This window comes from Lynx canadensis, chromosome A2, assembly GCF_007474595.2.
Source record: "Lynx canadensis isolate LIC74 chromosome A2, mLynCan4.pri.v2, whole genome shotgun sequence".
Taxonomy (NCBI): domain Eukaryota; kingdom Metazoa; phylum Chordata; class Mammalia; order Carnivora; family Felidae; genus Lynx; species Lynx canadensis.
The window spans coordinates 51,507,530-51,534,016 of NC_044304.2; the positions used below are offsets into that span (position 1 = coordinate 51,507,530).

Consider the following 26,487-nt stretch of genomic DNA (forward strand, 5'->3'; position numbering starts at 1 on the left):
CTGGGGACCTAACATCACAGATTCCAACTCATTCTCCTGTTTTCATCTCCAGCTTTACCTTCATTTTCAGAGGTCGAATACTTCCAACTGAGTCTGTTGGGGGTCCTGTACTGTGGCTCACCCTGGGTTTTTCTCACTGCAGGCTTAGGTTTTGGCTGTCTCTGATCTGCTTATCTGATAACTGTTCATCTGTCTGCTTTCTAGCAGCTGATTTTTGTGTAATTAGCTTTGCCGTTTATTCTATATGCTTTCTCTTTGTAGGTTTATGTCTTTTCAAGTCATTTCCTATAATTTTCAAAGGGTTTTTTGGCAGGAAGGACAAAAACCACATGTGCTATATTTAACTGGAAATCTCAAGAACAATATGTTTTATAACCTACTTTTTCTACTAACTATATAATGGCTGCGTTTCCTGTCTGATGTTGATCATGATCTTGTTGGGCCGCCTGAAATTCCTTTGTATGGATGAACTTTCCAAACTTACCCAGACTTCTATTTGTCAGGCAGGACATTTAGATTGTCTTTGTTAAGTATGCATTTGGAGGAGGCATGAAATGGTAGGTAAGCACTGAGTGTTGGGATCAGGTAATAAGGGGTCATACCTTGGCCACCTGAACTGTGATCATGAGAAAGCCGCTCAACCTCTTTGAGCCCCAGTTTCATCTGTGTAAAAGTCACAGTTCTTGAAATCTTATCATGGTTAAACAAAAGGATCAGCAGACTTATTTTGTAAAGGGTCAGGTCATATCTTAGGTGTTGTGAACTATGTGGCCTGCGTTGGAACTATTCAGTTTTGCTGTAGAAGCATGAAAACAGAGACGGTATTTAAGTGCACAGGCCTGACTGTTCAGTAAAACTTTGTTTACACCAACAGGGAGTGCATTGGATTTGGCTTATGGGTCACAGTTTGCTGAACTGATACATGAAAACGCTTTGCTCAGTGACTAAGTATATAGTAGGACCTCAGTATGTAACTTTAAATTTTACCATATTTGTGTGAACCTAAGGCAATCTTCAATATAGATAACCTTCCATTTTCTTAAGAAAACGTAAAAACCTTTTCTTGGCCAACTTGACTAAGCCTTTCAGGAACTTAGATCACATAATCATAAGTCTGTTTATGGTATGTATTTGTAGTTACACTTGCATTTTCAAATTCATATGTTTTCCCCACTCTGCTATTTTTCCCACTCACTCATTTCATTAAATTTTATTGAACCTTTGCACATGTCTTTGACATGGTCTTTGCTGTCACTGGAGTTACTTTTTGAGTCAAGTAGTGTGATTTCCTGAACTTCCCTGGTAATAAGAATGGAAAATCTGACTCAGGAGGTCTGAGATGGGCATTGATGTTTGTTTGTTTGTTTTAATGTTTTTATTTATTTTTTTGGGGGGGAGGGTCAGATAGAAGGGAGACACAGAATCTGAAGCAGGCTCCAGGCTATGAGCTCTCCTCACAAAGCCTGATGTGGGGCTTGAACTCGTGAACTGAGAGATCATGACCTGAGCCAAAGTCGGATGCTTAACCGACTGAGCCACCCAGGTGCTCCTCAAGTATTTTCCCAATGTCTCTTTATGTGCAATCATTTACCATATTGCTTTTTAAGAGTGATAATTAAAAAAAATTTTTTTTTAATGTTTATTTCTGAGAGAGAGAGACAGAGTGTAAGCGGGGGAGGGACAGAGAGAGAGGGAGACACAAAATCTGAAGCAGGCTCCAGGCTCTGAGTTGTCAGCACGGAGCCCGATGTGGGGCTCGAACTCACAGACAGCAAGATCATGACCTGAGCTGAAGTCGGACGCCCAACCGACTGAGCCACCCAGGTGTCCCAAGAGTGATATTTAAAAAAACAAAAAGTGCGGGGCCCCTGGGTGGCTCAGTTGGTTGAGTGACCGACTTCAGCTCAGGTCATGATCTCACAGTTTGTGAGTCCGAGCCCCGCGTCGGGCTCCATGCTGACAGCTTGGAACCTGGAGCCTGCTTCAAATTCTGTGTCTCCCCCTCTGTCTGCCCCTTCCCTGCTCATGCTCCGTGGGTCTCTCTCTCAATAATAAGTAAACATTAAAAAATTAAAAAAAAAAAAAAAAAAAAAAAGTGCTTTTTAAAAGGTTTGTTGAAAATGACGTTGGGCAAACTGTGAGGTCATATCCTCCAGAAATGATTATTAAATCTGGTACATCTCTTTGCTTAACCCCATCCCTCTATTTTTAACAAATGAATTTAGGGAACCTTCCTATAAGCATCCAACATTAGCTTGGTTGAGGTCTGTTTGGGGTCATTTGTCCTCCTCACATAAAAGAATGTACATCTTGCAATACAGGAGACTTTGTAAGAACTAGCATATAAAATGCCCCCTTTCTGAGGGGTCATCTTCGGGGATAAAAACCTTACCTTCTGTTCAGGTGCTTTTTGTAATTTTAATCAGATTAGTTATTTAAAGAAATGGCAGAATAACTTTAAAGAGCTGGATTGCAAAGATGTTAATTGCATCTGAGAATGGTTTTAACTTTCAAGTGCACATATACAAAAGTAATGATTCTAGTGTGTCTTAGTGGAAAAAAGGAAAAAAAAAAAAAACTTGTCCAGCTCTAGCAAGACTGCAAGTTTTTATTGTCTACGTTGGTGGAAATTTCCACCATAAGTAAGATGGTTTTTGAAGGATTATTCTCCCTTAGAGATTAACTTGTAGAAAACTTTTTTTTTTTTTTTTTAAGTAAACTCTGTGTCCATTGTGGAGCTTGAACTTGCAACCCTGACATCAAGAGTCACACACTCCACTGACTGAGCCAGTCAGACGCCCCTGAAAAACCTTTTATGGGAAATTTCAAGCATATTCAAAGTAAATAGATTAGTGTAACAAATCACCCAGTTGCCTGTCACCCACCTTCAGGAGTTCAGATTAAATGTTAAATGTGCTGCAATTTAGGTGATCTTGTATCTTAGAAAATATTATTTTTTTAAAAAGATTTTTTTTGAATGTTTATTTTTGAGAGAGAGAGAGACAGAGACAGAGCATGAGCAGGGGAGGGGCGAAGAGAAAGGAAGACACAGAATCTGAAGCAGGCTCCAGGCTCTGAACTGTCAGCACAGAGCCTGATGCAGGGCTTGAATTTACGAACCGTGAGATTGTAACCTGAGTGGAAGCCAGACACTTAACTGACTGAGCAACCCAGGCACTCCTAGAAAAGGTTCTTGTTTGGATATTTCTGTTACTCAGGAAAGGAGTAGCAAGAAGAAAATCTAAAGTGGGAAAGTATCCTATGGGAAGTTTGTAATTCATTAACATTTTTGTGACCAATAAAATGTGACCATTTTGTTTCCTTTTGGAGTGTGGGTAGAGGTATGGAAGATTAGTATCCGCAGTAGAAACAAAAAAAGATTTCTTTTCCATTTTAAGGAGGTAATCAATTTATTCATCAGGCTTCTTTAGAATAAATTTTTTGTTCTGTGATTTGTATTTGCTTATACAAGTATTTTTAGGAAAACACTTTGTAAAGTGTGTTTTGCTGCTCAAGCTGACTGGTCCTGGAGGGTATAGATGGCTTCGTTAACTAAAAGAAACTAGGAACAGTTTTTTGGCATGAGTTGAGATCTATGTGTTTACTGTATTTCTCAAACCTGATTTGTATAAAAGTGACATGGAGAATTAAATACGGATTCTTTGGGACCCTGTTGAATTAAAATATCTTAGGGTGGGGTAGCCTTAAAAAGCCCCCAGTTGGTTCCAATTTGAAGCTAAGTTCAGGAACCATTGCCCCATTTATTCTACAAATTAATTCATCAAATATTTGTGAGCACGGTATGCTAGGCACTGTTGTAAGTGTTTGGAAGATATGAGTGAAGAAACCAAAAATTCATGACCTTCGGGACTTCTGTTTTAGGCAAAGCTAAATTGATTTAATGTAATGTGATCCACTTAACCATTGCCATGTAGTGGCTGAAACTAAATGTTTTACTTTGCTCTCAGTTTTGTGAGTGAGGAATTCAGAAAGGTCCAGACAAGGCAGGTCTTGCTTGGGGGTGGAGGTGGTGGTCTGTCATGTGCTTCTGATGCAGTTCTTGGGAGGCCTGCATTCCGAAAGTTCATCAGGGCTGGACGGGCAAGGTGCTTGCTCATGTGGCTGGCAGTTGATGCTGGCACCTACATGGGACCTCTCTAACGTATGGTCTCGGTGTTCTGGCCTCTTCTATGGTGGCTGGCTTCCCTGGGAGGAGCAAGCTGTCAGAACAGAGGGGAAGCTGCAAGGCTGTTCTGACCTAGCCTTGGAAGTTGTCCAGTGTCCCTCCTGCTGTGCTCTCCTGAGTGTTCTCCTGTGAGTCACTAGGTTGCCTTAGGTTTGAGGGGAAGGGAGGGGTCACAAACCCCACCTCTCGATGGGGAGTAGTGTTAAAAGCATTTGCAGACACATCTTAAACCCATCTTGACTGTGCGGTTTGCATTTGGAGTGTATTGGAGACACGTTAGAGATGAGACCTGCTGGGTGCTGCTTTTCTCTAAAATCCCCAGCACACCAGGTGTTCTAGAGAGCAGATTTTCTCCAAAGGGATCATTCAGAAAGGGAGTGCAGGAATAGCATCCCCTTTAGGGATGGTATTCTAAGACTGTGGTCACAGTTGTTTTCCTGAACCTGATATGACTGCTTATAGCTGTAACCTGGCTCACATTCTGGAAATTACAAGGAAACCAGGCAGAAAGTAAGCCAATGCAAAGCCTTCACTCTGGCCAGAAAGACAAGCCAGAGTTTATGTTCTGCTGATGACAGAGTGTGAGAGGCTGTCTTCATTCACACAGGAGGGCTCACCCGTTGTTTGTTTTCTTTTCTGCAGCCTAAAGAAAGGGAGGTGGTGATAGAGCGCACCTCTTCAGGAAGTGACTGGTCTGATGTAGACGAAGTCTCCACAGTCCGATTCTCTCAGGAGGAGCCCGGCTCGCTGAAACCCTCCACAGTTCCAGAGCCTTCTGCCTTCCCCACTGACTATGTCATGTACCCGGCTCATTTGTACAGTAGTCCGTGGTGTGACTATGCCAGCTATTGGACCAGCAGCCCCAAGCCTTGCGGCTACCCCTCTGTGGGCGCCGGCAGTGACACGCTGCAGGCAGGGCGGAGCAACCGGGGCCTCCTGAGTGATTGTCCCCCTAACTCTGCAGCGACTTCCCAGAATACTTCCAGAGACCAGGAGGCAACAGAGGAAGGCTCATCCCAGAACTCCCGTTCATTTCATTTCTCCAGAAGCTCGGAAGAAGAGGTGAAGGAGAAAAGAGCACTCCAGGAGGAGATGGCACCACGTCCCTGCGGAGGCCACACATCCGGCTCCCTGCCAAGGAGCCATCGGGGGTCAGGCCTAGAAGAGGGTTTCATCGATACCCACTGTCACCTGGACATGCTGTATTCCAAGTTGTCTTTCAAAGGGTCCTTTACTAAGTTCAGAAAAATTTATAGCAGCTCCTTCCCTAAGGAGTTTCAGGGCTGCATCTCTGACTTCTGTGATCCTCGGACACTGACTGATTGCCTGTGGGAGGAGCTCTTGAAAGAGGATCTGGTTTGGGGGGCCTTTGGCTGTCATCCTCATTTTGCACGTTACTACAGTGAGAGTCAAGAAAGAAATCTTTTGCAAGCCTTAAGGCACCCCAAGGCTGTGGCATTTGGGGAAATGGGCTTGGATTACTCGTATAAGTGCACCACGCCTGTCCCAGAACAGCACAAGGTAATGAGGGTCTCTTTAGTTTGCTCACAGTTTTATTTCCTCTGTCAGTTGTTGAAACCCAACAGTAAAGCTTTCTCTGCTCTCGTATCTAGAGAATTCAGAGCCCCTAAAAATGTGATGGCGCTTGTCCAGACCCTCAAGATGTTACTTGTCACATGATTCACCAACTATTTCTTTACACTTGATTGTGTAGGAGAGGGGGATAGGTACTCTGTGACATCTTATGGCATGATATATATATATGGCAGGACATTTGTTACTCTTTTTGGGAGGCAACCAATTTTGTTCAAACTATATTTTTAATCTGATTCTAAAGTTAAGTATGTTAGTAGCAGAATATTTTGAAAATATAAAAACATGTAAAGAGAATTTCCCATCCTGCCAGAGATGACGACTATTACCCATCTTAGTACTTGCCCCTGTCCAAGTATTTTTTTGAGCACAGACATTTGCCAGAGGAAGGGTGGTTCGAGTATTTCAGTGGAAGTTTCTGATTTGGGAAGGAGCAGGACAAGAGGAAAGACCCTCCCACGTTGTCACTGCTCACACTGCCAGGTTGCATTTGTTGTAGAATTTGTTGTGTGCTGTCTTTGTGCTGATGATGCCTGGTAGGCTGGGTCTGCATGCCCAGTACGTTCCAGGCCTTGGTGAGAGGGCTCGTGGATGCCAGCCTGGGCAGAGTTTAGCAAGCCAGCTTTCCCTTTAGCACTGTCCCTGCCCGGCTCGGTCAACCTCTGCCATGCACTGATACTGTGCCCCATTGATACTTGCATCTGTGGTTAACGGTGTGAGTTAAGAGGGAATCTTGTAGAGTCAGAGGTTTCTTAGTTTTCCCTTGACCAAAGAGAAAGTTTAGAGAAGGTGTGGTAGTCTTCTGCTGAAGGACTCCAGACCTTTATACACCTTTAGGAGAGAGATTCCAATTTGAATACAGTTGTCCATGGCAACCAACTTGCGTGCAAGGCTTAAGAGTTAATTTACATAAGAAACGATTTCAGATGTTCAGATGCTCCCAAAGGGTCTCTTTAAAATGAGTTTTCTAGGACCTGCTAAGGTTACTAAATTTGGAACAGGGTGATTTTGACTTGATCTATTTTCAGACAGGTGGGATTTTATTTGTGCAAATGTTTTCATTTTTTTACTTTAGTGAGTTTCTAGTGTAAATAGTGTTTGTGTTCAGAATTAGGTTTGTCTTACACAAACCTCTTGCGTGTCCACAGTTCTTTTCGCTAATACTAGAAAGCTTGCAGTTCCTGGCTTGTGGCAGTCATAAACTAGTCCAAAGTGAATGGAAGAATAGCTAAATCTGAAGACATAGAAAACAGATTTTTAAGAAAGTGAGGAATATTTAATATTCAGCTTTCCTGGTTTGTTTCCCTGGCTCAATGCAGGTGTGGTATGGAAAGAGGAACAATTGAGAAATGTGTGCATTAAGGCAACTGGAAGGAAGAAGAGTATTGTGTTTAATTGTATAGCTGGGGTTGATTGAATGCCTACTATGTGCCAAGAAACGTACTAAGTATTTCACAGTAACTTTTCCCTTTATTAAGTTATTGTAACGGGGCACCTGCGTAGCTCGGTTGAGTGTCCACCTTCAGCTCAGGTCATGATCTCACGGTTCGTGAGTTTGAGCCCAGTGTTGGGCTCTGTGCTGACAACTCAGGGCCTGGAGCCTGCTTTGGATTCTGTGTCTCCCTCTCTCTGCCTCTCTCCTGCTCATGCTCTGTCTCTCTGTCTCTCAAAAATAAATAAACATTAAAAAAAAAGTTACTATGGTATCAGATCTGCACGTTGAGGCCCATAGGGCGTGCCGCGCAACAGACATCTTGAAGGTGTAGCAGAGGGTGATGAAATCCTGTGGATATCATCTGGCTTGGTGAGAGGGGACTCATGACTGGAAAATGGCGATTCAGAGGAAACACATAGCTGGCAGCGGGAGGGGAAGATAAAATATTTCTGTAGAACACTGACGACCACCAGGCTGGACGGAGGAAGTGGATGCCTTGTTCTTGATGTAAATCTACACTCAGGCACCAAAGTGAGAAGTGGTGGGACCTAACAGCTACAATAGGTAGATGTCTGCACGGAGTTGGATTTACCTAAAAGCAGAGTGGTTGACAAGTTCTTGATGAATATTTTACCTTATGAAGGGAAGAAGATAAGCTGATGGAAGAAACCGTATCTGGCTAAGTGATAGGGTGCCAGCTCTGGTTGGTTATTAGAGCTTGGTTTCTGTTACCTAGTATTTACTGGAAGGATTGGGAAACAGAGGAAAGCAAAAGAATTGGCGGAAAATTCAATAGTTACCCTGCTACTCAGAGTGAACCACTGTTAACTTTTTCCTTGCTTATCTGTGTGTTCGTAGATTTAACTGCCTATTTGACTCCTAAGAGTTAGTTCCTGGATAGTTCAGGTATGAGTTGCACACATCAGCTAGCATGACTATCAGAATCTCTTGGTATCTGGTTTCAAAAGACAGAGGGAGTGGACTGGCCTTCCCTACCTGGGCTGTCTGATCCAGGCGGTTTTTGCCTCTAGTTGTGTTTGACTGAAATTAATTACTGGGGAATTGAGTATGCAAGAGCTGCCTGGGCCACCCCTAGGAGAGACTGATTGACTCAGGAATTCCTGGAAATAATGGATCCGTGGGAGAACCAGAGCTCGTACAGGCAGAAGAAGAGTAATTATGCTGGGTCAGTAGCTTCCCCCCACTTGATTCCCTACTGGTGTTTGTCAGCTGGATTCCTGGTGATGACAAATGCTCTAGGTAGCTCCATCCCAGCCACAGGGTCCTGCCTTCTAACACGTCTTCTCCCATCTGCCTGTTTTTGAAATTTGGATGTTTTACAAAATGTTGTATTTTTAGTATTATTGTCCCTTGTAGAATTGCAAGGAACAAATGGCATGTCTAACAAGAACCTGTCATAGAATCATATGTCCATGCTTTTTAAAAAAGAAGTTAGGAAACAAAAATTAGTTTTGAATATTTTTTCCACTTCTGAAAAGGTTCTGGTTTCAAATATATTTTGAAAAAAATAGGCTTTTTATAACAGCTTTGTAGTATTCTATCCTAAGGCTATAGTTTGCCCTTATGAACAATTTTTTAGAAGCAGGAATTAAGCCTTGGAAATTGAATCTCTTGTGACCTCCAGCTTCTGGAGGGACCCAAGGAGGGCAGCTGTGTTGGGGAGGGGATCCAGCGAGCTGTAGATACAGGGCTAGACCGTCTTTGAAGACTCTACCAGCATTCTAAGATTTTGGTGTCTGTGGTCATTTTCCTTTTGTTGAAAACACAGGTTAAACAAGAATGACATCAGAATTGGTATTGGTTCACTGTCACTGTTAGAAGAGGAAGCCCAAGTGTTGGACTTGAAGATGTCATTCTCAAGTGAATATTACAGGACTCAAATTACCAATAGTAGTTTTTTGATGTTAAAAATGCAAACATGAATTCTGTTCCACTGTTAAAAAAAAAAAAGCTCATGGAAACATTGTTTTAGATGAGGTCATTTGTTTATAATGAATTAATACTCGTGTTCTTCTAAAGCTGAACTTGTTAGAGGAAAGGATAAGTTCTAGCCCCTTTTTTATTTAAATTCTTAACAATATGTGTATTTTACTAGTGATTTAAAAGTGGCTAGAGTTTGTTGTTGTTTTTTAAAGGTTAAAAAAATGAAAGGTAGTGTATCAGTAGGTATTCACCTAGAAGGATATCTGATTTTGGTTGAGTAAAGAAAGTGAGTTGGAGGGGCGCCTGGGTGGCGCAGTCGGTTAAGCGTCCGACTTCAGCCAGGTCACGATCTCGCGGTCCGTGAGTTCGAGCCCCGCGTCGGGCTCTGGGCTGATGGCTCAGAGCCTGGAGCCTGTTTCCGATTCTGTGTCTCCCTCTCTCTCTGCCCCTCCCCCGTTCATGCTCTGTCTCTCTCTGTCCCAAAAATAAATAAACGTTGAAAAAAAAATTAAAAAAAAAAAAAAAAGAAAGTGAGTTGGAGAAAATAGGTAGTTTATTCTTTCAAATACTTGAGCACCTTTTGAGATCCACACATTGTGCGGGTGTGTGTGTGTGTGTGTGTGTATGCACGTACAACTTTGGAACTTGCGTGGAAGGGGATTACCTCTTGGGGGTAGGTGTAGAGATGGGTACGGTGAGGGGAAGGACATTTAACTTGATGTCCCTGAGCCCTGCCCTGCCCCTGCAACCCCACATAAGCATTGCATGGTGGTTGCTCTGTGGAGTGCCAGGGTTCAGATGTGGATTGTGGTGCTCCAGCTTCCAGCTGCGGATCTCTTGCCCTCTCTTGGAACCTCCTCTTCTTCAACTGCATGACAGGCCAACAACAGTACCTTACCTTAGGGTGCTTGCGAGAATCACAGGAATACACCTAAAGAGTATTTAGGAATACACCTAAAGAGCTCTGAGCTCTACCTGTGAGTCAGCACCCAGTAAGCGTTAGCTGTTATTATAATACATTATGTAGTCTGCAGAATTGGGGACGATGGAGGTGCTCACTGCTCTGGGTGTTGTGGAGGTAACAGGCTTCTGGAGTGGCTCTGACCCACAGGTGTCCCTGTGCCTTCTCCCAGGTGTTTGAGAGACAGCTGCAGCTGGCCGTATCTCTGAAGAAGCCCTTGGTGATCCACTGCCGAGAAGCTGACGAAGATCTGCTGAACATCATGAAAAAATTTGTGCCCTCAGACTACAAGATCCATAGGTTAGAAGGCTGGAGCTTTGGTGGGCAAATGAGAGGAACACTTCTTTCTGTGTAGGATATTAGTTGGAAAAAGGAAAACTCACTGAGGAGAGGATGATCCTATCAGGTCTTTGTGACACAATATCCCTTCTAAAGATGAAGTATTAGATTCAATCATGTGAGATTTCTGATATTTGACCATTTTTCACTTACACAATGGCAATTTCATATGGTTTGAACTAATATCCTAAATCACCTCTGAGCAACAAAGGGGCTTTCGTGACCCCGGTCCCTGGTGGCAGGCTACAGTGGAGTCTGAGCTCTCAGAGATGAAGGCCCTACATCTGGGGAGAGATCACTGTGTTGTCCAGTGACTTAGAAAATAGAGATAATTCCAGGGCACCAAAAAAGAAATTCTTTCCTTTTTTGAATTTGAAAGTTCATTTTCTAGCCATTGAATTTCACTATGCATTTAATCTGAATTGTATCTAGGGGCTCAGTGTGGTAAACTCCTGATCTCCTACCTGGGAGATCAATGCCTACCTGTCCTAGGCATTTGGCTTGGGGTCCCTGGGAGCAGCTGTGGAGGCTGGCAAGTGACTTCCGCAGAGAGTAGGGCTGAGTCGTGCATAAGGTGCTGTGGGAGCCAGAAGAGGGGCTGTTAGCTTAGCTTTGCTAGAAAGGGGCCAGGAGGTAATGCCTGGGCTGGCTCTTTCAAGATGGGTGAGATGGGTTAACTGAAAAAACGGAGCCTAGAACCCAAACCAGGTGTTGACAGGCAGCAGAAGGCAGTGGATTATCAGGCTAGACTGCCGCCTTTCAGGTGCACAAGTGGAGAGGGCGACCTCTCTGATTGTTGTAGCACACACCAGAGATGAGGCACCATCCCTCAGCCCTTTTGGGTGGGTTGGTTGGCTTCTCATGGCTTTGTTTGGGGATGGCTTTGAAGGAAGTCTAATGGGGGACAGGTAGACCAGGGCCAAGACGGCTCAGCGAGGTGTTGTGGCTGGAGGAAGCCCTGAATTTTCCGATTGGTTAACAATATAACAGTGCCTTAAGAACATGAATGGATAACAGATTCAGAGAAAATTGACCTGTAGTCCCACTCTCTGATATCTTCATTTTTTTGTTTGCTTCCAGTTCATTGGCTGCAGAGACGTAGTTTTTTACCTATTGTAACTGTAATCTTGGAGGGGCCTCAGGTTTTAAGTCTGTTTCTCTTCTCGTGTTACAAGCGCACCCTGTCCCTATATTGCTGCTGGATTTTCCCTGTGGTGGCCACTTCGAGTGGCTGCGTGGGATTGGGCGCAGTGATGGGCTAACTGCTGAGCTTTGATCGCTGAGAGTCACCATGGGTCTTACCTTGTTGGAACCATGGTGTTCCCGTCTGGCTACCGTGGAGTCCTTCTCTTGGATGAAATCTTTGTGTTTCTGGGAATTTGTCCACACAAAATCATTTGAAAGGGCCACTGTGTCTTGGGGGCAGTTGGGGGCTGTTGCAAAGGGGGCTGTGAGAGGGGCCCTGATCTGGAAACCCTCCCCTCCCCTCTACCAGGCACTGCTTCACTGGCAGCTACCCAGTCATCGAGCCTCTGCTGAAGCACTTCCCCAACATGTCTGTGGGCTTCACAGCAGTCCTGACTTACTCCTCGGCCTGGGAGGCCCGGGAAGCTCTGAAGCAGATCCCGCTGGAGAGAATCATTGTGGAAACGGACGCTCCCTACTTCCTGCCCCGACAGGTAGGGGTGGGTCATCAGGCTGAGTTGAGGCGGGGATGGGGGGAGGGGGGCGGTCACCTTTGCAAGGTTGGCAGGCCCAGAGCCCCAGTGATTTCCAGGTTTCACCCTTGGCTGTGTAGATGTCTCCTTGTTGTTCTCTGCAGAACCAAAAGTCTAGGGGGCTGAGAAGCTGAAGGGTAACCACTCTCTTCCAGGCAGTGCAAAGCCCTACCCTGTAGAGGGTAGTCCAAGGAAGCGTGGGACCCTGCTCACCCAGAGCCCCCCATGACTAGGACTCTCCCTGCACCTGCAGGTAAAGGGGTCTCTACAGGGCAGCCCCAAAGAGGTCCTTGCTGGGGAAGGGACGGGGAGGGGGATCTGTGTAATGACTGTGCACAGAAGGCACAGTGATGTTCTGAATGCTTGATGTCTTCCAGGTTCCCAAAAGCCTCTGCCAGTATGCCCACCCAGGCCTGGCCTTGCATACGGTCCGAGAGATTGCGAGGGTCAAAGATCAGCCGCTCTCCCACACCTTGGCCATCCTGCGTGAGAACACCAGCCGCCTCTACAATCTTTAAGCAGAGAGAGTGCAGTCAGGAGAAAAAGGTCAGACTAGAAAAGGTCATCAAGATCACGTTACATGTTTTTTAAAAATCAGGACAAAAATTGGTTTCTCTGCATCTTCTTACTGGAGAGAATGTAGAACATAGGGTGAGCATTTAGCCTGATCTGTCTTGAGTGAACTTGGTTTGGGACCTTCTTCCTTTTCTCTCCCCACCCCTCCAGGACAACCAGTGGCCTGACAGAAGATGGGCTGGTTTGCTCTCTGCCTGTATGTCCCAGGTCAGGGATGTGTCTGAAGAGAGCCCCTTGGAACGGAGGAAACCAGGACAGGATGTTTGCCTCGAAGCCCCGTCCTAAAGCTCTACTTCCGGCTCGGGGGTGGGGTGGGGAGCAGCGTGGAGCAAGGCACGGGTAGGGTCTACCTCCCGGGGCAGTCAGTGACGCAGGAAGGGGCTGAGAGGAGGGCGCAGTGAGTTTGCCACTCCAAGTCCTGGTGCTCTGCAGCCTGCGACTTTGAGCAGTCTTCACAGACCCTCTCCTACTCGTCTGAGCACCTGTGTGTGTGTAACTCCGCTCCTGGGTCTCCGATCTAAAGATGAACTCCCAAGTGGGAAACCTCCTCTGGGGGACGTTAACTGGAGCCTTGTCTCGGAGGTTTATGGTCCTTCAACCGAGAAGTCCTCCCCTTCTTTCCCTGGATAATGCTTCGGTTCGGCTGTCCCCGCTGCTGCCTCAGCTCTGCTTCAGCATGAATGGAAGACCTTGGCTGCTAGTCTCACTGGTTCTTCTGCCATCGGTCTGGAGGGGCGGGGGACGCTCACTGTCCGGGGGAAGTCCGGGCCAATGGGGATCTGGACAGACTGGGGGACTCCAGGAGGAGGCCTTTGGGAGGAAGAGGACCCCTGAGAAGGTGTTTCTGCTTACCGATGCCCCCAGGGCTACGGCTCGGTTGTGTTCATCTGGTAAGGGTTCAGTTTGCAGCAGATGCGACCTGCTAGTCTGCTGTTGGGACGTCCCACCTGCCTGTTGCTCCATTTCTGCCCCATTCTCCTGGAACACTGAACCAAGAATACTTCTGTTTCATCCCATGTAACAGCCCCTTATGTGCCCCACCCGGGTTGAGAGGTAAACCAGTTTAATTCTTCAGAACTCTGTTGGGGCTGCTCAGCCATGGTGTTGCTTATGCCGCACATGATCTTAGCCAAAAGGCCGAGAAGCGATGGTGTTGCTTATGCCGAACAAACAGGCCTGGTGTCTCTGCCTTTCAGTCCCCTCCCAGGGCTCTCTCTCCCTTGCCTTTGCCTCATCTGTGTCCTTTCTCCCATGTTGGAAGTGAGCGCCTCTCCTTTGACTTTTGAGAGGCTGGATCGTCAGGTTTTAAGCTGTGCTCTGCTCCCTGCCTGGTATATCTGTTACAGGCCCTGGAAGGTTCTAATGGTTGAGGGTTAAGTGTGAGGACACTCTGCACTTTGTCCAAAAGGATCCTTTACCCCGATCTCCCACAGTGAGACGGGACACCTTCAGTCCCTTGTCTGTTTCTTGGAGGCCGGTAGCTTAATTCGTGAAATCCATCAGTTAATGCTGGATTTCTCTAGGGGTTTTTGGAAGGTGCATTTGAGCCTCGTAAGCTGAAAGGGAATGGACTTAACGTTTCATAGCTGGTTTTTCTGTCTTGGCCTGGTGCACGTGTCACTGGCCTGGGAAGCAGGCCTTGATTCACTGTTGGCCTTCCATGGCTCAGCTGTGTGGCATTGTCTGTGCCTCCAGTTTGCCAACGTGGGGAATTGGGGGCTTGCTCTCCCGCTTGGAGGACTAAGTATTTCAGAGCGCTCTGTTGTCCCACAAGTGAACTGCAGCCTGTACACCTCCTTTACAACAAGCCCTGTCAGTCAATACTCGCTGCGCTGGAAGCAGAGTGGTCCTGTGCTAGAGGGCTAAAAGTGATGACTAAGTGGATGTCTCTGAGCCTGTGCAGTCTCCCTGCCAAGGTAAAGCACAAGGTGCTATGTACTCTCATCTCTAGGATTTAAGATGATCATTTCTGTGCTGTTACACAGTGGAACATGACTTGTGTGGGCGGTGAAAGCTGGTGGGCATTGTTTTTGACTTGATGGCTGACTTGATTGTTTTTGCTGTGCTGCCGGAATGCCTCTGTATGTCCCCCCACCCCCTGCCCCTTTTGGCCATCTCTTTCTGAAAATAAAGTGATGGGTCTTTAGCCAGCTCCCGTGCCCTCTGTGGTTGGTTACACTTCTCAGAGTGATAACAATCAAGTTGTTGGCCAGCCTTGTAACCTGAGAATCCAAAGTTGGGGAGAAATTCTCAGGTATACATGTTATGTCTCTGCAAAATGAAACTGGTAATAAGAATACCTGGTACCTTCCTTCTTCAGAGTTCTGCTGCCCTCGAACATTAACCCATTTTACTGCCTGGGAACTCCGATGTACTGCTGCTTAGCAGTACACAGATCTTTGGTTTTCCTTTCTCCCCCCGGAGCACTGCAGTAGGAGAAACGGAGTACACAAGGGTAGTGTTGACAGATCTGTTGTAGTGAGGCGAGTCTTTGGACTATGGCCTCCTCTGATGCCTCTGGGCAAACTTGGGAGGAAATTCTGTGTCACTACTTTCAGTCGGTCCTCTAATTTTGTGCCAAGGTATTACTGAACACAAGTGCACAAGCCAGAAGTAAGCCTGTAAAAAGGAAGGCTGTGTTCCAAGAATGCTACAGATGCCTGTGCTGATTTGACGCCTGTGCTGATGCCTCGTTCGAGACACGGTCATCGATGATGCATCTTCAGCATATAATTCCATCACTTTGTCTCCTCCGTTCCTTCCCAGGAGAGCACACGGTTGATGGCATCTGCTCAGGGGTAGTCCTCTTTGTGGCTAGAAATCTGCTGCTCTCGGCTCTTGTGGTGCTTCCATCTTTTCCTCTGTATTAAGTTTGGGATCAATTACTAATTGTTTACCGTCAGCACGTTCACGTTTGCATCAGTTTTATAAAATAAGGGCAAGTGGCCACTGAGCTACATAGTGACGGAACAGACTGCATCAAACAGAGATGGCCGAAGTGTTGGTCAGTGGCCGGCCAGCCCCTGGACCACAGTGAGCGCTCATTCGTCAGTGATGGTTGGGGGCGTATCCAGATTAAAGAAGGTAACTAAGTGTGGGTCTTCATTCTTACTTTTGCACGCTGTCAGATGAATGTCTGAGCACACACCTATAAGTGTATAGTAAGTTAAATACATGTTACTGTACTAAGGTAGCAGGTATATTATAAAAAGTTTTTTTTTTTATGCTCCAAAACCAAAGTTTTTTATAAGGAGGATTTTTTTCCCCCAGCAAATATGTCGCTTCCCCCAGGGATAAATACATGCTCTTTCAGAGAAACTTAAGCTAGTGGCATCATTAAATGATGCATGGAGGCATGGGTTTAAGAAAGCTGACCTAGTCATAATCTCACAGTTTGTGAGTTTGAGCCCAGCATCCGTCTCTGCAGTGATGGTGCGGAGCCTCACTGGGAATCTGTGTCTCCTTCTCTCTAGCCCCTCCCCTGTTTGTGCGCGCTTGCTCTCTCAAAATAAACATTAAAAAATTTTTTAAAAGGCTGACCTAGGACCATTTTGGAAATGCTACATTTTCTCAAGTGTTTCCTCTGCTAAATTTTATTTGTCAGTTGTTGACTTGAAATTGTCCTCACCCCACTTCGATGTATTATGAAGGAAAATGAAAAACAAAAGAAGCCCCTTGGATCATAGGCAGTCAGGCAAGGGAAGCAGGGACTAAAGATAAACCCAGGTACCATAGCTCTGGATAGGAGTCAGCAACAGATTTGCAGGTTGACTTTGGAAAGTTACTAACTTCTCTGAACTTCTGTTTTCTCCCTCTTTCTTAAGTGGGCTTGTGCAAGTTAACTGTGACTACGTTGAGTACATATAAGTTTATAGAACAATGCCTGGTAAACAGCAGGCATGCAGTAAATGGTGATGGTTCGAATAAATGAATGCCTGCTATGTGCCTGGTGTCCGTGTGGGGGATACTATGTTCAGTCTTGATAGTGACCCAGGGAAATAGGTGTTTTACGTGCGATGAGCCTGAGAAATTCATTGTCTTGGTCTGGATCATACCTCTGGGATTCAAATTTGGGTCAGGCTGAAGGTCCTAGCTTTGCATCACATCCTGCTCCCTGGCCCAGGAGTGAGAGTACTTGTTCCACAGTGGGTGCTCAGCATCTATTTCTTTTCTTTTTCTTTTCTTTTTGTCATTCACTCAATTTATTATTTTTTTTATTCTCAAGTTAGCTAACATACAGTGTGGTCTTGGCTTCAGGAGTAGATTCCCGTAATTCATCACTTCAGTATAACACCCAGTGCTCATCTAACAAGTGTCCTCTGTAATGTCCACTCCCGTACCCCCCAGCATGTGTTTCTTCCACAAATCACCTAGGTAAGTGGGAGAGTGCTTGTGAGTCCTTTGCAAGAGGAGTAAGCCCTTGTCTTTGTTTTGGAAGCATCAGGTGACCGTATTCCCCTCATGGCCTGACACCCATGCTGCCTTGAGCTCAATCCATGCATGCTTCTTGGGTTGCCAGCTGCCTTCCTAGACCACTTTGACCATGTGTGAGCCTTGGATCCTCCTCTGGCTATTGAGAAGAGGGCTGACAGTGAAGAAAACAGTCAGCAAAACTAAAAGGCAACCGACGGAAGGGGAGAAGATACTTGCAAATGACGTATTAGATAAAGGATTAGTATCCAAAATCTATAAAGACCTTACCAAACTCAACACCCCCAAAAAACCAAATAATCCAGTGACAAAGTAGGCAGAAGACATGAATAGACACTTTTCCAAAGAAGACATCCAGATGGCTAACAGACACATGAAAAGATGCTCAGCATCACTCATCAGGGAAATACAAATCAAAAGCACAATGAGATACCACCTTACAGCTGTCAGAATGGCTAACATGAACAACTCAAGCAATAACGGATGTTGGTGAGAATGTGGAGAAAGGGGAACCCTTTTACACTGCTGGTGGGAATGCAAACTGGTGCAGCCACTCTGGAAAAAGTATGGAGGTTCCTCAAAAAATTAAAAACAGAACTATCCTACAACCCAGCAATTGCACTATTTATCCAAAGGATACCAAAATGCTGATTCGAAGGGGTACGTGCACCCCAATGTTTATAGCAGCACTATCGACAATAGCCAAAGTATGGAAAGAACCCAAATGTCCATTGACAGATGAATGGATAAAGATGTGGTATATATATTTAATGGAATATTACTCAGTGATGAAAAAATGAAATCTTGCTATTCCCAACAACATGGATAGAACTAGAGTGTATTATGCTAAGCAAAATTAAGTCAGAAAAAGACAAATATCCCATGATTTTGCTCATGTGGAATTTAAGATACGAAACATGAACATAAGGGAAGGGAAGCAAAAATAATATAAAAACAGGGAAACAAACTGTAAGAGACTGCCAAGTACAGAGAACAAACTGAGGGTTGTTGGTGGGGTGTTGGGTGGGGGGGGGAAGAGCTAAAGGGGTGATGGGCATTAAGGAGGACACTGGGTGTTATATGTAAGTGACTCACTTCTAGGAAGAAAAAAAAAAGGGCCGTGGGCCTGGTTAGTGATGATCAGAGTTGCACCCCTACTAAGTTATAGAGCTTAAGGATGTGGCTAATCTCCAGGATAGTGTGCTAGTCTCTACATCAGTGCCTAGGGGGTGGCCATCTGGAGGCTGAGGAAGGTCATTTCCCTGCATTTCTACTGCCTTTCTCCCTCTTCCCTCTCTTCTACTGTGTTCACCAGTACCTTAAATTCTTTATATGGTGAATAATGCTTTTCAATCTTACTACTGAGGTTTAGAGGTAGATGCTTTCAGAAGCAAGGATTTGGTGTGCAAAGTGCCCATGTAGTCATATAGTCCGCGTCTAGACCTCTGGGAGACGCAAGTATGTGTGTGTGGTAGGCATAAGGGATGGACATGATGGCAAGCCTGGGGCTAGAGAAGAGGAGGTAAGTGAGCATGATGTTTTCTCAGTTCTGTTGAGGATATCACCTGGCCAGGTGTGAATTTTCAGAAGTTTTATATGAGATTTTATATGAGAATTGACACCAGTTTGTGCCAGGTGGGTGATCTGGTTCTGTGTGCTGTCCTGCCTGAATTGAATAGGATCCAGTTGTCTCCCAGCCCCTTTAAATAAGCTGTTTATTAGCCCAAGGATCATGTTAAAATACAGATCCTGGTACAGTTGGGTCAAGATTCTGCATTTCTAAGAGGTTCTCAGATGATGGTGATGTTCCAGGGTGCACGTGGTGTTCGTTGCTGAGGGTGGCAGTTGGATTTCAGTGTGCCTGCCAAGTGTGATCAGTGGTTAGTGCCAGTGGGGCTGTGCCTTCAGTGCCAGGCGATGATAGTTTTACTCGAGAAGATACGTGGCTCCTCCAGCACCCTGATAAAGGCTTTTCTGGGCTCTGCATGTTACCCCAACTCTGTGCAGAGGGTCGGCCTACATGTTTCTAATAGGTATTGGCAGTGCTTATATTTGGAGCCTCCTCGTTCTTTACCTTTTTCTCTCCTTAGTGATTCACCCATCATCTGTCATCACCAGCTCTTCAAAGACAGTTCACACGTTGTACGTGGAAGTGTAAATCACTGATAACTGACATTCCTCCCGAGAAGGCTGGTATCTTTGGTGGAACTAAGTTGTGGAACTTAAGGATCGAGTCTCACTTCAGCTGTGAGCTGGAGTTGAAAGTGTTTAGGAACACCTGCCTGGTATCAGTGAAGTACCCCGAGGCATTGCCCAGCCTGGCCTACGTGAGGTGGCATCTGCTTTGCCGTGTCTTTTCAGGAGAGGACAGGGAGGAAGGAGAAATGGTTATTTCAGCCCTGTATAGCAGTGGCTAGTAGCTGTTGTAAGCACCCCAGTTATGTATAACTTCATACTCATGCCTTCACATTCCCAGGATCCTGTTCTGATCTTGGATGTCACTTCAGTGGATGTTGGCTCTGATAATGTCACCTGAAGTTTCCTGGTCCCCCATCCTTGCTGATTGCTAAATAGCTCTCATTGTAACTTCACTGTGCTCAGGAAGCTGTGGTATTTTAAAAAAAAACAGTGTCTTCTGTTCCCTCCCTTTCTCCTCCCCTCCCTCTCTTGGTTTCCTAAGTATGCACACCTGCCTTACTACCTATCCCTCCTTGCTCTTCGTACTGACCATAGATTAAAAAAATTTTTTTTTTTTCAATGAAATGTGAAGTTTTCCTCTGGTGAAATAAATTTCCATTTTGAACGTTCGGCATACAGCATGAATGTTTATTCACCTCTTAAGCTAGTACCACTCAGAACTGGGTGTTGTTGCAGAAACAGTTTAAAAGCCAGGTGGGCGCTGTCAGGTTGGGAGGAAAGCAAGTGGGTCGTTCTAGTGGATGATCACTCATCTGCCAGGACCTCTGAAAAGGAAGAGGTCAAAATTCAGTGTCCACTGTCCTGCCAGTGCCATCATAGATGGCTTTTCTTCCACAATGGCGATGTCGGAGGTAGTGTGTTGTAATGCGGGGAGGAGGCATTGGCCTTGGCGTGTGGACTGTGTGAGTTGATCTTGTCACCTAAAAGCCGAGCCTCGGTTTCCTTCTCTGCACCCCCCAGGTAAGTGCCATGCTCCCTGCCTACCTCATGTGGTTGGTGGGGGTACAGGGTGACACCGTGTTAGTTAGGGAAGTGCTTTGCAGGTTGTAATGTGCTTCCAAAGGCAGGTGTTGGCCCCTGTGACCAGGAACAAATGAATGGTTTGTTTTTATAAGCCAAGAAGGGATTCAGAACAAAAGCAAGAAATCTTTGCTTCACTGGCTGCAGAAGAGCCTATTCTGATGATAGCACTAATTCCTTTTGTTCACGAGGTGAAGTTATATAATAAAGGTATAATTTTATGCACTCACAGTGAGTGTTAGCTGTATTTTATGGTTAGGATATTGGGGTTCCCTGGGCCCCAAAGTTAGTGTGCTAGTTCTTGGAACATAGCGAGCGTGCTCTTGAAATACAAAGACTGTGTTCACCTCTCTTCTGAGCCACTTGGAAATCCCAGCCCAGTCTGCTCTCCTGCAGACATTTGGGAAGGAAGAATTAGAAGCTCTTTGCGAGGCAGTGGTAGGGGAAGAAAACTTCTCTTGTGTCACCCATAGGCTGAGCTCCATTTGGGACTCCATGGAGACTGAAGTGACCTGACTGGGGCAATGACTTACCATCGGCCTCTTCCCAAAGGACGTCCTGAAGAAACTTCCCCAGCGCCTGGCCATGCTGGTGGTACTGAGCCCCTGACAGCTTGATTCCAACATCAAAAGGGGCGTTGAACTAGGAGGAGGGGTGGGGAAGACCCAGGAAGTGTCAGAGGTCACACCCTCCCACCTCTGCCCCAAACACACAGGCCTCCCAAAGGATTTCCTGGGCTCTCCGGGTCTCATCACAGGGACAGGGAGGGAGGAGGGTGTGCGGGCCCAGCAGGTGCCAGTGAGAGGCTGCTCAGCCAGATTACTCGCCTTCTTAGGCCTGTTCTTCCCGCCCCTGCCATCTTCAGGAGACTTACCTTGTACTCTTTGCTTACCTCTAGTGAGGTTGCTCATAAAAGCTATGGGGTTCCCGAGATTGCTCCCACTCCCCCTTGTAATTTTGGAAGACCTAAGTTTGAGGTTGCCAATGGTAGAATTTCAGACTCCAGTAGGGAGACCGGGAGGACAGTGGGTCTTGCCAGTGTCCTAGCAGTAGCCCGGGTGGTGGTCTCTGCCCCTCATCTGCCCCCACCTTCTCTCCCAGCCATTCTTCCTCTCCTGGGCACAGGTCTTTCCTTGTTCCATGGGAAGTTAGACAAGAAGCTGACCTTTGCCTGGAAAGATGCTCTGAGCCAAGTGCCCCCTTCTTTCTGTGCCTCTGTCTCTTCCCTTCTCCAGGGGAGCACCCTATTTTCCCAGCTCTGTCAGCACTCTAGCAAATGATTTATTGAAGCTCAGCTTTGGGTAAATGGGGAAGAGCTCTGTTTGCAGCCACATCATGGATTCCCCTACTTAAGAGCAGACTGTATCGTTATCTCTGTTCCTCTAGTAGCTGCCTTGGTACCTGGCAACCTGCATGCTGGTCACCGAGATGTCTGAACAAGTCACTGAGGGGATCCTGGTGGTGGGAGGGAGCCTTTGGCCATTGGTCCTTCTGCCGCCTGCCCTGGAGCTTCGTCCGGTCCAGGGCTGCAGTGATGCCCAGCGTGGAGCCCCCTTGTCTCTGCCAGGCTGGCCCAAGGCCTTGCCTCTGCGCCGGGTGCAGTCCTCCGGGCCTCTCTGCCAGCAGGTACCGCTGTCATTCTCATTTCACACATGAGCAGACGTGCTCCAAGAGGTTGTGAGAAAAACAAATAGCTGCTTGTTGAAAAAACTGACCTTCCTCGTCTCCACTGTGAAGGTGGAGAGAATGGGGAAGGACATGATTGATATTTTAGGAAACTTTGGCCCGTCTCTTCTCTCCCATGGGCAATTATTTCTTTCTCTTCCATCCTGTGGCTGACAGGTGACCTGAACAGACTTCTTGGGAACCACATGAGCATGGGTCTGGGGGCCTGCTGGCTGGCAGGGCACCCGGAACTGGGCGGCCACATGGCAACTGCTGATGGGGAGGTTTGCTTCTGGTGACTTGAAAAGGCCCATTTGGCCTCAGTGCCTCATGAGTTCTGTCAGGGATGGGGGGCGCCGGGGGAAAGGACAGGACTTGGTCTCAAAAGTCTTACGGCTCTGAAAGTCGATTCCGGGAGGAACGTGTCTGGGGGACGGTGGGGGCCCGGGATGGGACAGGTGGAGCCCCAGTGCAGGAGGGGCTCAGGCAGTAGGTCCAGAGCCCTGCAGCCAGGGATGCAGGCCTCCCCACCTCTGTCAGCTCCAGATTTCGGGTTCTAGTTGAGGCAGCACAGTCCACCTCTTCCAAGGCCAGCCTTTGTGGGAACTGGAAACTTCTGGTCATCCCATCTCTGCCTTGAGTCATCAAGCCACTGAAACCTCTTCCCTGTCTGGGCAAACTGAGCATTAGCCCGACTGGGGTGAGTGTCAGCCACAGGGGCTGCCGGTCTCACCAGGAAATTCCCCAGTTTGAGGATTTGTAGGAATCGAATGGGGCTCTCACATGTGGTGTGGAGGAGGCACCTGAGAGCACCCCTTGGTTCTGCTGAGGGTCTGAGAGCAGGGGTTGGGAGCTCATCCTTTTTTGCTAGAAGAAGCTGGCGGGAGGGAGGGAGGCCAAGGCAGGACACACTCCAGCTTCTCGGGCCAGAAGAGACCGGGGAAGGGCGTTCTTGGGCCACTGTGCATGCTCCGTTTGCCAGACCAGTGAGGGGAAGGGGGGCTTGGGAGCTGGAGTCAGCCGTGACTGCAGGTCCCGCCTCTGCCACACACTGGCTGTGGCGTGTCAGGCACGTGTGCTCACCTGTCTGAACTTCTTTTCCTTGTCTCTACCACAAGGGCAATAATGTCAGCCCTACTTACCTCACAGGTTGTTGTAGAGATTAAATGGTGTGCGATAAGGGAAAGACAGTTTGCAGATGAGATCCCAGTCAATAGACACAAGCAGTGCGATAATTAAGGACTCCCCCAGGGGAATTCTGGTTCCGCTGCATGGAGGCGTCTGTCATCTGAATGCTTGTCAGAACCATCGCCTTAACCACAGCCAGCCTTTCAGGAAAGTTGCATGGAGAACCCCTACAAAATCCCTTTATTCCCTCTCTGTCCTCATGTTCTCTTTATTTCGAAGCTTGCTCCTCACCTCGGGCAGGATTTGTCGGAGCCACGATAAGCCCCACCGATCCTGTCGTTGTCTACAGATGGGGGTTGGTGAGGGGCCACCAGAGATGGGCTGGCGGTAGCTGGCCTGTCCAGGGTGCCATCTGCATACGCTCCAGCCCCAAGAAAGGCTGGAGAGGCACAGAGGCCACGAGTTTTCTGTGGGGAAATGCCTTCAGTCCATGACCAGCCGACTCTCGCTGGCTGTCTGTCTTGGCAACATGCGTGCTGGCTCCCCTTTGAAATCATCTGGTGTCAGCTAGCACCCCTGCTGTCCTGCTCATGGCTCCGGTCCTGTCCCGTTCTGTTGTAGCAAAGTCCTTTCTCTTAGACATCTGCCTCCTGATGGGAAAAGACCTGGAGCCAGTTCAGGGTCAACTGTTTTGTGCTATTTTACATTTCTTAAGTAGTCGGTAGGTGGATCCCTGTTCATAGCCTGCCCTCCTCCTCCCTCCTCCCGTCCACTGCCACAAAAGCATAAAACTGCAGAGGAACCAACCCGGATTTCTAGTTCATCCTCTGCCCCTTCCACTTGACTTGTGTCTTCTGGGTGGATCAAGCCTTCTAGAGCTCGGGGCTGCAGTTTGGCTGGTGGCTTCTTGGATTCCTTTCTCTGCTGGAAAGAGGTATTCTCTTTTTAGGGCCCCAACCCTCTCCCTCTCCCCCGTATACTTCTGGAAGCAGAGTGAGGTGTGAACCTATGGTCAGACCCAGATTCCTCCTTTGTGCTCTTGGAGATAGCTGAAGCCCAGAGAGTTTGAGCCACTGCCCAGGTCACACAGCTGGCAGCTACATGGCAAGGCTGGGATGAGATACCCCAATTCGAATGTGGGGCTTTGTGGGGAGACATCTTACCTGTACCTTCTGGTGTTCGGGGCTCAGGAAGCTGGAGCCTGCCATGGCCAAGTCTGCCCACAGCACGCTGAAGAGCAGCAGGCTGCACACGGTCCCCGGGGAGGGCATGGTGTCAGGTGGGCCTGGAGGACAGATGGTCTCGAGGCAGTGGGTCCTCCCCTGTCTCCCTGTGCCCCAGATCTGGTGAGGGGACTTGGCCCTGGGATGTCACTGCAGAGTAGAGAAGCTCTTCCTACCCCTGAGAGAGGGGCTCCCTCTGTTCACTGCCGCCAGGTAGAAGCGAATTAAAGGATGTGTGCCCTCTATTCCCAGGCTGTTGAGCAGTGAGACTCCCCATGTTTGTCCTGGGCCCCAGGGAGCTTGTGCTGAATTTCTTAATGAAGGATCATGAAGCTGGGCCAGCAGGGTCCCCAGGGGATACAGGGGCTTGGGGGGCTCCAGCCGCCCCACGTTGTGCAGCCTCCCCTTTGTTCAGTTGGGCCCGTGAATGGCCAGCAGTCACAGTAAATTAAACCCATAAACCCACACACGAAGAGTAGAGAGAGAGTACCTACCTGGGGTTCCTGGTGGAAGTGGTGCCCGGTAGCTGTCTGGTCCTTATGTAGGAAGCCCTGTGTTTGTTTTAAACTAGCAACCCCTTCCTAACTTCCTGTGGCTGCTTTACATTCTTTGGGAACTCATATGCTCGTGTCCTCTGGGTAGAAATCAGCAGTGGAGGTCACATGCTCGGAGAGATTGCTGCGTTGGCACCTGCTCCAGCTGTCACCAGGTGGTCCCAACTCTGGTTCAGGTGGGAGGGGGGAGGCGGCTCAGGGGTCCAGGTCAGCTTTGCTGTTCTCTGCTGCTCTGCATACTCCCCTTCTGAAATTCCTCTTCTTCCTGGCTAGAATGAGGTGATGGTTACCAGATTTTTAAGAGTTTTTCCAGCCCCAACATGTTATTTTCTGTGACTGATGCTGCTTTGGCTTCCACAAACCTCTGGAGCTCATGGGGATCCTGACTCCGGAAAGTTTCACGCTTCCCCAAGCAGGGAAGTGCCATGATAGAATGAGGAGTCTGCTGGGAGGGACGGTGACACAGGCTCCTGACCGTCCTTTCAGAGGAGGCGGCGTGGGGATCGTTTCCAGAATGCGTCGGTTTGCCTTGGTGTTTCCTGACGTCTTGCCTTGTCTCCCTTCCCCTAGCCAGGTTCTGAGAGGGAACAGACTGGCCCTGGAGGGAGAAGAGCTATGGCCCAGTGCTGGCACAGGTGACTACTCCCAGGGTGATGGGCCCCGGTTAGAGGACTAGTAATCTGCCTTGTGTCAGAGCCGCTCCTCAGAGTGGCTTTGAGGATGACATGAGGTGATGGATGTGAAAATCTTCTGAGGTGTCATGCACATGACTGCCCCTTCTGTTCCGGCCAGTGGGATCTGCAAGTGTATGCTGTGGTCACACGTTCTTGGATGAGGAGTTAATTAACATCACAGGGGAATCCTTCCCTGTCTGGAGAGCTTCATCTAATTGGATGCCCAGGCAGTGACTCCTAAGGGCTAAATGAGTTGCCTCCACAGAAATTGTAGCATTTCTGAGCAGGAACTCTCTTCGTGCTGGGGCTCAGGGGCTCAGAGCTGGGAGATCAGGAAGGGCTCCTTGAAAGAGGCAGAAGGTGAAAATGGAAGGGAGGGCATCACCCGGTGTGAGCAAAGGTGAAAAGAAGGTGTGGGTGTATGTAGAGCGTTTGGGGTAAAGATTAGAAAGTTGGCTGCCTTGGATGAGGGTGTTCGTGGGTGGGGGGGGGAGGGTGTCATCAGGAGAGGCCTAGAAGATGGTTCTGGGTCAGGTTATACACGGTCTTGAAGGCCTTGCTAGCTCAAGGAATTTGGGCGTTTTCTGCAGGAGGAAGGCCCCGGCAGGTTCTTGAACAGAGGAGTGACAGGATTGTAGAATACAAGAGTTGGGAAGACCTTGAAGAGCTGGGAGGCTGAGCTTTGATTTCACTGGAAGGAACCCTGAACACCAAAAAGGCCCCAGTCCCCTCAAAGCCACACAGCCTTCAGTGGCAGGTGCTGGCTTCCCAGGTTCCTGGCTGCTAGGTCAGTGTCTTCCCTGATAGACCATCCTGATTGCACAGCAAACCTGGGATTCCA

General features: G+C 47.6%; 2 protein-coding genes across 5 annotated transcripts in view; one reads left to right on the forward strand and one right to left on the reverse strand.

The window, feature by feature from the left end:
- The window catches only part of TATDN2 (TatD DNase domain containing 2), a 28,874-nt gene extending 11,458 nt beyond the window's left edge, over positions 1-17,416 (forward strand). Inside the window, exons 4-8 of one of the 2 annotated variants that reach the window (XR_003967036.1) lie at positions 4,829-5,707; positions 10,292-10,419; positions 11,954-12,137; positions 12,332-12,429; positions 12,554-12,644. Coding sequence is in view for 1 of the 2 variants with exons in the window: in XM_030307389.1 (XP_030163249.1) it covers positions 4,829-5,707; positions 10,292-10,419; positions 11,954-12,137; positions 12,554-12,694 (1,332 nt within the window). In the remaining variant the exon portion in view is untranslated. Of the gene's footprint in view, positions 1-4,828; positions 5,708-10,291; positions 10,420-11,953; positions 12,138-12,331; positions 12,430-12,553; positions 12,723-12,902 lie in introns of those variants that run through there. The other variant, XM_030307389.1, reaches the window with a different exon arrangement.
- A 2,572-nt stretch (positions 17,417-19,988) lies between these two features.
- GHRL (ghrelin and obestatin prepropeptide) lies at positions 19,989-25,193 on the reverse strand. 3 transcript variants are annotated; one of them, XM_030307397.2, is made up of 5 exons: positions 24,913-25,193; positions 24,359-24,480; positions 24,003-24,116; positions 20,936-21,044; positions 19,989-20,146 (listed from the first exon to the last, which is right to left on the reverse strand). In XM_030307397.2, exons 2-5 carry the CDS (start codon positions 24,464-24,466, stop codon positions 20,127-20,129), a joined length of 351 nt encoding a protein of 116 aa, XP_030163257.1. In that variant the 5' UTR covers positions 24,467-24,480; positions 24,913-25,193; the 3' UTR covers positions 19,989-20,126. The 3 variants fall into 3 exon arrangements, with proteins under 3 accessions (XP_030163257.1, XP_030163255.1, XP_030163254.1); XM_030307395.1 differs by having other exon boundaries at positions 24,003-24,119; positions 24,913-25,180; XM_030307394.2 differs by lacking the exon at positions 24,913-25,193 and having other exon boundaries at positions 24,003-24,119; positions 24,359-24,653.
- Between the last annotated feature and the right edge of the window lie 1,294 nt (positions 25,194-26,487).

What these genes read in the sequence shown, in the direction of transcription:
- GHRL (XM_030307395.1), bottom strand. Translation starts at nt 24,466, where the DNA reads ATGCCCTCCCCGGGGACCGTGTGCAGCCTGCTGCTCTTCAGCGTGCTG. An exon ending in CCGAACACCAGAAGGTACAG is followed by an intron (nt 24,120 to 24,358) that starts GTAAGATGTCTC and finishes ACCTCTTTCCAG; the next exon opens with CAGAGAAAGGAATCCAAGAA. An exon ending in CCTTTGGGAAGAGGCCGATG is followed by an intron (nt 20,147 to 20,935) that starts GTAAGTCATTGC and finishes CTTCCTTTTCAG; the next exon opens with AGGTCCTGGCAGATGAGTGA.